The sequence below is a fragment of the Alnus glutinosa genome, chromosome 3 (assembly GCF_958979055.1).
Source record: "Alnus glutinosa chromosome 3, dhAlnGlut1.1, whole genome shotgun sequence".
NCBI classification, from domain to species: Eukaryota; Viridiplantae; Streptophyta; class Magnoliopsida; order Fagales; family Betulaceae; genus Alnus; species Alnus glutinosa.
The window spans coordinates 7,387,250-7,396,243 of record NC_084888.1 but is presented as its reverse complement, the minus strand read 5'-3'; the positions used below and the strand labels follow the sequence as shown (position 1 = coordinate 7,396,243).

The window sequence follows — 8,994 nt, the reverse complement described above, 5'->3', positions numbered from 1 at the left end:
CCTTTTTAGCTTGCATTATTACATATTATTGTGCTCAGCCCAGTCCATGATTTCCAGCATGTGCATAAGCCCAACCCAGTTCAATCAACAGAGAAACCATCGAAAGGAAATTTAGTTAGGAAATTAGTTCCTAAGTTAGAAGCTAACTATCAGTTGGTTGAGGATAGATGTCCAGGTGCTGTGTTCCTCCTCATCACGTACGTCACCCACATGACTCACCCAACTTGCTACACACGTCCAAAGTCCTCAGCCGTTGATCAAGGATGGCTTATAGTGATCTGAACCTTCCAAGATTTCTATAAAAGAAGAGGTGCAGCCCTTTGGTTCTTCACACATCTCCTTCTTCATTCTTTCTCCATTTTCTGCAACTTCTCCTCCTCTCTCTGTTTTTCTGGTTTTACAGCAGCAGGAAGAGCAAGAGCTCTAGCTCTTCTTCGTCTCTCACTCTCGGTTGGTACCCAAACAGCAGCTGTCCCCCTCTCTTTCGGTCAGTGCTAAAACCAGCAACAAAAGCTCTCACAAACCACTCTCTGGAACTCACTCTGTCGCCACAAAAAGTATGGGTTTCAGCAAGTGTTTCTCCTTTCACTTTTCTGGTTTTAGGCTCACGTAGAACAGCAGAGAATTTCTTGTTCTTCTCTCTTTTGTTTCTGTTTTTCTACAGAAACTTATCTCTCAAAAGTTCTCTCCTCTCTCTTGGTCTTTAATGCAGAAAATCTCTCATCTTTCCCTCTTTATTTTCTGTTCTATAGGTGCTGTAACTTTCTGTAAAACCAGCAGCATTTCTTCTCCTTTGCTGCACAAAAACAGCAAATAAATTCACTGTTTCACAGCCCCAAAACAGCAGCTTTCTCTTCTCCTTCTTAGCTTAGAATCAGTAAAGAAAGTAATAGAAGCTCTTCAAACCCAGCTTTCCTCATCTCTCACTCTCGGGTCTGTGTAAAAGACAGCAGAAAACTATTCCTCTCTTCTTACTTTCAGTTTCCAGCAAAGGAGAAGGAAGGATAAAAAGAAAAAGATAAAGTCTCCTTCACTTTCGGTCAATTTCAGCAAACAAGGAGACAAGTTCTACCTAGTTCTAGAAGACTAGCTAGAAGCAATCCGTAGAAGGTAGCTAAAATACTGCTCAGAAAATACCAGGTAAGGAAAACACTACCTCAAAACCCCGGTAAAGTTTTAATAAAACTTTTTCAAAAGAAAATGTCGGGAATTTTCTAAATTCTTTCTAACTCTTTTAATATTACTTGTCTTTTTATATCACCATTATAATAATGCTCTTGTCATATGATGTGATTGGAATCTCATGTGATCATACTTCGTTTATATTTGATACATGTGAAATTATAGTTTCCAAAGTATGTGCACCATATGAATAAAGTTGATGATATCATAGTATATGTGTTACATATGCACCATACGAGCAAAGGATGGCATCATAGTATATGTTATGAATCATAGTTTTCAAAGGCATATGTTACATATGAGCAAAGGTTGATTTCATAGTACATGTTTCACGTGCACACAGTTTTACCTCCGCGGCACCATGTCATAGATATCCGGATTCCACAGTTTCATAGTTTCATAGGGTAGCATGGCAAACACACAGAAGCACGAAAGTGTGTGCTACCAGCCGGGGTGGCCTTCACCTAGGGAAGTTTCCAACCCGGTACGGCTCTCCCCTGTGACGACAGGATGGGCTCATAGTCGTCTTTTGAGACGAGCCAAACGTGCGCCGCTCATGGTTAATTAGCGGATATTGGACCAAGGGTGGATAAAACTTACACATTGGATGCAGGATTGTTGTACATTTAATCTAATTGCATTCTCTCTATCTGATTTATATCTTGAATTCTATCCTGGTTTTAAGGGAAGTTCAAACTTACACATAGCATAAATAATTCATGCACCATTCTACATTTGATATAATTGTATGTTATTTAACTGTTTCTTTACTTACTAAATTATTTGAATTCTATTTTGAATTCCTGAAAAGAAAATTTCACTTTTGTTGTGTTTTCCTTACTGAGTTGTCAAACTCACCCCTTTTTCCTCCCAAATCTTTTCAGATGACACTGTAGACCGGAGTCTTTTCTTTATGGATGGCATAGACCCCCACCCTAAGAGCAATAGATCGATAAAGACCGGTCTAACTTTTGTATTGTACATATTTATTTTGAATTTCTAGAAATGAGATGTATTAACTCAAGAACTACTATGTATATGTTCTTATAATGAAATATAGCTATGCGTTATTCCTGGGAAAATGTGTATATGTTTTAAATTATAGAGATGTTTTATAGCTCAAGTTCGCGTTTCTCTTATATCCCAAAACGGGGGCGTGACATTGTGTATAACCAATGACAGTAATTACTTAAATACTTAGGATTTATGATTTCACTTGCAATATCAAGTCTCCCAACTCTATTTTTCATTGCAAACTAATAAGATATAAGGTGTCTTGAATACTTTGTGATGAAGAATTTGAGTGTACCCTTCGGGAGGGGTGCGATTATGTTTCATTGATGTACTTGTTCCACAAGAGAAAGAAAGAGAACTAACCCATACTTTGTTCTCAGGTTCTCCCATGGTATGACTTTGAATTCCTTTTATGTTGCTAGTCTATACATTTCGTGAGAAAATAAGATGAACTCCATTGATAGTTTGAAGGGTGTGTCACTGTAAGTGGAGGGAAATTATCTTGACCAATGTAGGGCTAAATTGACATTTTAATGCTTTTAGTTGTTTTCTTTTGGAGTTCGTATGTCTCTGTGTTTTTTATCTTTCATAGTCTGAAAAGTTTTTGAAGTTGAAATTCTGTTAGGTGGAAGCACTTCTGAAGTCCCATCCCATTGTTCTCAGGACACAATTTAAAGTTCGTTTGGAAGAGTCATTTTGTTGGGGATAAAGCATGATTTTAAAATAAAATGTAAAAAGTGTATTGTTGCCAATTAAATTACATTACAGCTTGATATTCTTATTGTCAGTCCACCCAAATATAAAATAATTTACATATTTGTATTCCTAAATTGTTAATGTTATTCCTAAAGTGGTCCGCCCCTGTGTCATTGTGGAGTTCTAGCACAGCTGAGGCATTCTAGGACGTCGAAAAACCCCAGTAGAAAGTGGTACGGATGTATACATTACAAGGTAACTCCTTATGAGATTGTAGTATATAATTCGTTGTAAATTTTGTAGGACCCCTTTACTTATTACGCTTGCATGCAGAAAGTCGGTGATTGTGATTATTTTGCGTGGGCTGATAATATGTCCGCTACCGAAAAGATCTTAATAGAACATCTAGAGGAATTGGAGAAGAGAATGAATGCTTTTAATAACGGAGTTGATGAACTAGTTGAAAGAAAATGCAAGGGCCATTACGACGTCATACGGTGGGAGTTAGGGTTTGGTCGAAAAACGGTTACTTCTTTCCGGGCTACGGTACTACTACTCATTTTGTTGTTAGTCTTCTATTGTATTGGTTATAGTGAATCTAGAGGTCCATCATCCTTGATGTTAGAATGAGCTTATGGGAATAGATTATTTGTACCGTGTACTTAGGACTTTTTTGGCACGTGGTGGTTGCTTTTGTGTGCCCGTTTACTTTGGATGTAAATATTGGACCATGTTTCACAATGACTGTGCTTACGGGCATGAAAATTGCATAACAATAACTTAATTGCAATAAAATGTATATATAGTCTTTTGAAAGCCGACTTACAGAAATTAAAATTATAATTCCAACTTCTAGACTTGAGTAAGTACTTGACATATGAACATGCAAAGTGGGTTGAGCTGTCTTGTTCCCATCATGCTACAATTTACGGGTGTGTGCATCTAATAACAATTTCTTTTTTTTTTTTTTTTATCATTCATTTTTTTTTTTTAAAAAAAAAAAAACATAAAAAAGAAAAAAAGAACTTTAAAAATTCAAAAATTGCTTTTAGAATGGAAACACCTAATTGAAATACCTATCAAACACATAGTAATTAATATCCGCTCATACATCTCCAAGGAATTGAGGCCAATTTCTAGGTCAAAAAGCAAACCCATCATTTTCTCTTACCTATCCTAATATATGTGAATTGTAATTAATAATATCTTATTTGGGAATTGTAATTACATTAATGTGATACACAATCATATATTACCGACTGAAAATTAACGAACATTTAGATGAAGGTCATACACAAGCATACATCAAACATTCCACTGAATTACCGACTCTGACAGTCTCAATAGCCATCATTTCCATTAAACCCGGCTCCTTTACAAAAATAAAAAGTAGTAGCTCACATCGTTCAATACAAGCAAACAACTCTTTAAGGTTTACTCGCCATTAACTGCAACCCACATATCATAACACATTGAATTCCAGTACATCCTCATGAACCTTGTGCTTGCCTCCGATTGATCAGGTCATTGTCCAGGTGATACGTACGATACACCTGGCATAAGAGCCCGTTGCGATATATAGATCCAGATTCACTGTACGTCTTCTGCAGAGCGGATCTAAATAATGGATCAGTGTCTGCACAATCCTTGCGGATAAAGTTGTGGACTGTGCAACATGCTATCACAATTAAACGTTATGCCGGGATTTCATATGGTGGCATATTTTCTAAAATCTTAAACCGATTCTTCCAGATCCCAAAAGTTCGTTCCACCACCGATCGTAGTGAAGAGTGTCTATGGTTAAACAACTCTTTCTTCCTCCGAAGTTGGGCTCCACTACCATGGAAGTTTTGCATGTGGTATTGTTCGTTGCGGTACGGGGGCAAGAACCCTTTAGAGCAAGCATATCCATAATCCACCAAATAATAAAAGCCTGCAAAGTTAGGCGTTGTATCTGAGTATTCCATTCTATAAAGAGTACACTAGAATTGAATTTGGACAAACAACGTTGGATGATTTAATAGTACCTTCGACCGGTGTTGGGAAGCGCATCACAGGATCGCTTATAGTGGATGTGAAAATTCGTGAATCGTGCACAGTACTGCCCTCCCACCCACTACAAACGAACGTGAAGTAAAGGTCGAAGTCTGTCACGCACATAACATTCTGTGTTGGGGGTTTTTTGCGATTGATAAATGGCACCGTGTCGTGATTTGTTACGCAAGCCATTATATGTGTGCCATCAATGGCACCTATGCAGTCCTGAAATTAAATAAAACTACATAGATGAGTAATAGCAATTGCAACAAATAAAATGTATATACTTATCAAGAGTATTAAGAAGGTTGCGCACCTTAAACTAGGGGTAATATCGCCTGTCACGGGCAACGTATGGGTGAGGCATCTTTATGGCACACGGTTGTATGAGCGTATTGCCCAATCTACATAGGGCTTTGCATACTTGCCCAACATATGTGCTTATGGTGTGAGTCGATCTTTGCAGCCTGTCGGCCACACTCCTCTGCGAGTGCACTTGGCAAACAATTAAGAGAAAGGCTGCTACTTTCTCTATGATCTTAACATATCGGCTATTCCCCAGATAGCCATTATTTTTTAATGTGCTGCATAGTTTCATGAAGGTGGAGGGATACATTCGGAAGCGCTCGTAGCATGTATTAGGGTTTGGGCTTGTCAGGACCCAATGGATCCACATATGACCCGTCAAAAGTGACGTGCTTTGCGGAATACGCACAACTCGATAAGCTTGTTGTATGTTAAAGTGAAGTTCTTCAATCACTCTGAACAGACTATCGAGTAGATTCAAGATCTCAGCATAGTTTGGATCCGTGTTCGTTTCCTCGTCATACTCATTGTCAGGTACCTCAGTGACACAATATTGGGGGTCGTCAGGTGTATCACCCCAATTTTCATAGTCTGATTTCATACTAGACGTTCCACCGCCATCCATGTTGAGTACAATTATGTTGACTTATATCACCTGCATTAAAGCTTTAAAAACTGATTACGATGAACATACTCATCATTACACTGCAAATTCATAATTTAAATATCCTCTACGCAAACATTCATAAGTTCGTGCATAAATATAAACATAAATATCTGAAGTCTGGTGCCTTCCCCACATAAATACAGTCAATTATATCAATTATCGTCAGGTGAAAGGAAACTCTTCAACCATTCTCTCTGAACTGCATTGGTCATGTGGACGAACACCTTTGCCTCATGAATTCCCTTCAAGGCTGTACACGCATTACACTGCGCACGTGGAGACAAACCCAACTGAACGGACAGTGCGTTTATTTGGGTTATTGCCTCAATGACCCAGTCTCGAGGACGGCCAGTGTTGGGACAAACATTCCCCACAGAACTAGTTGTCGAGATTTTGATCATCGTACTCTGCAATTGGTCCATAATCTCATAGAAAGTGTTGGTCAAACCCACCATTATCTCTTCACCTTTGGACCCCCGCTTGCTCGACCTTGCCGAATTGCTTGTCGAGTGCGCAACCCTCTTACCTTTGTTCCTGTGAATGCGCGATGGAGGACGTTGCTGCTCTGTGAGGTCAATTACTACCGGTGAGATATTATTGAGGTCAAACACAGCGACATTGTCATCGTCTGGCGGGTCCATAGTGTTAGCATGCCTAAACTGACCCGTAGCTCGTGTCCCCGTGAATAGGTGATTCAGTTTGGCATAGTTCGGGGGTCCACCCTTCTTGAATTTGAAATATTTGTGCGCCCCATGTTGCTGCAAAACATGGTAACTGAGGTTGTCAAACTATGATAAGTAATATTCAAATTTCAGTTTCTCAAATGATGGTAAAGTACATATACGAAATTGATATATTTTCAGATTTCAATATCTCAACTAATAGTAATTATATATAAGCAATTGAGAGATTTACCGATTTTAGTTGTTCTCATTGATGTTCCTTTAATGACATTGTATTCTTCACATCGTCCTAACCCCCTTCGGTGACTATGCTGCCGTCTAGGAGTTCGCTGAAGTCCTTCCAGTCGGCTTTGATTTTTTCTATCTTCTTGCCAACTTGCTTCTCTGTGTAATTGAACCCTTCCATTTGAATAGCGTTGTTAAAATGCTCAGTGATGGTGGCCACATGCTTTGCGTATGGCCACTGAATCCCTTTTTGGGTTAGATCTACGATAGTACACTAAAGCTAACTCTGTGTCAAGTGTCCATACCACTTTGGGGGGCTTAGAATGTACCCCAAAAGAGGACAGGGATGGTGATGGGTGTTTTCTTGGGGACTTCCGTGGGGTTGTGAAAAATGACATCTATTTAGGGAGGTGTTTAATTAAAATGTAGGACAATTAAATAAAATACATTGCAACATGAATATAGGAAACTGCAGTAGAGGCTAAGATTGATCAAGCTACATACCTTTCGGCTCGTCAGTCGTGTGTGCAGGAAGTACCGTCCGTGCTGCAGTGAACATTGACAATATTATGGTGCAGTATTGAACCACAATTTTAATTAGCATAGAAAAAAGAAAACAAAAACAAGGGCCTTAATATTCTTTAATTAGCATGTGAAAACACAAGGCAATTTTTGCGTCTGAGCTGGAGAAAATTATTTGAACTCAAATAATTTTTTTGGCAATTCTTTGGGGTAATTACCTTTTCCCCCATGAACTACCGGCCTATGTCATTTTTCCCCCACGAACTACCACTTCGACAAAAAAAGAGCATCAAACTACCATCTTTACATACTTTGCCCCCTTCCGTTAGGGAATCCTGTTAACTTGGATGAAATATGTCATTTTTTACTATTAAGTTCAATTTAAAGACCAAAATGTCCTCTACAGTAATTAATAAAAAATATTAAAAATATTAAAAAAAAAAAAAAAACTGAAGGAAAAGGGGTGGCGGCAGCCACCCCTGAGGTGGCCGGGTGGCCTGCGAGCCACCCCGGCCTAAGGGGTGGCCGGAGCCACCTTTAGGGGTAGCTCGCGGGCCACCCGCGGCCACCCTAGAAAAGACCTAGGGTGGCCGTGCGACCAACCCAGGTTCTGGGGAGGCCGTGCGGCCACCCCTTAAGCCGGGGTGGGCCGCGAGCCACCCCAAAGGTGGCTGGAGCCAACTCTAGGGGTGGCTCGAAGGCCACCCGGCCACCTCAAGGGGTGGCGGCCCCTTGTCCTTCAGTTTTTTTTTTTGTTTGTTTAAGATGAGGATATTTAGGTAATTTTTGAAATTGAGTTAGAGCATTTAAGTCTTTGCATGAATTAGACTGACAGAAGGGGGCAAAGTATGTAAATATGGTAGTTTGATGCTCTTTTTTGGTCGAAGTGGTAGTTCGTGAGGGCAAAATGACACATGCCGATAGTTCATGGGGGAAAAAGTAATTACCCACAATTTTTTTATAGCTAGGATCAGATATGTACTCAACTTTTAGTTAATCGATTCATCCAAAGTTTGGAATAGATGTAACTATTAAATTTTGAGGGAATGATTATTGAATAACTTCTTTTTCACTCAATTAATACAACCATAATTTTTTTTTTTTTTTTTTTTTTTTAAATCCCATTACATTCAATAGCCAAATAATGCCAACTAGGGAGTTACTATAAAAAACAATACCACAGTACGCATACTCAGCAATCAGAAATGATTAACATTTATGAGGCACTCCAACAAAATTTAACACACCTAGAAAAATTTTCAAATTTAAAAAGCAAAAGCAATTTTCTTATTTCCTGACATTGTTAGAACTATGAAAACAGAACACTTCCTCTCAAGTCTCAAAACTGAAATGCCAACAGAGGAAACAAATTATCTAAGGTCAATATCAAACCTAGCAATTGCCAATACAGTGGCAATAAGTTGCCAATAACCTATCAAAGCAAGGAGAGTTTTCGTTCAGCATGGAGTTTGAGCAAGACGTGAGAAGTGGCTATGTTCATGCTAGCAAGAAACAGGGGATAAAAGACGAGCACATTACTTTTTTTTTTTTTTTTGGGTGGATGAATGGAAATTTTAAACAACCAAAGAACTACTACACACGCCGGCACTCAAGCTGGAAAACTCAAGCCAACAGGTTGCAAAGGCAAAATCCAAAACAAAA

General features: G+C 38.9%; 1 protein-coding gene and 1 long non-coding RNA gene across 2 annotated transcripts; one reads left to right on the top strand and one right to left on the bottom strand.

Moving 5' to 3' along the window:
- Positions 1-336: 336 nt before the first annotated feature.
- Positions 337-2,256, top strand: LOC133864253 (uncharacterized). Its single transcript, XR_009899474.1, has 2 exons — positions 337-1,140; positions 2,067-2,256. It is a non-coding gene; the product is annotated as an uncharacterized LOC133864253 (long non-coding RNA).
- A 2,330-nt stretch (positions 2,257-4,586) lies between these two features.
- LOC133863109 (uncharacterized) lies at positions 4,587-5,860 on the bottom strand. The gene is made up of 3 exons (XM_062299103.1): positions 5,354-5,860; positions 4,920-5,154; positions 4,587-4,825 (listed from the first exon to the last, which is right to left on the bottom strand). The coding sequence occupies exons 1-3, from the start codon at positions 5,858-5,860 to the stop codon at positions 4,587-4,589; spliced, it is 981 nt and encodes a 326-aa protein (XP_062155087.1).
- Positions 5,861-8,994: the final 3,134 nt, after the last annotated feature.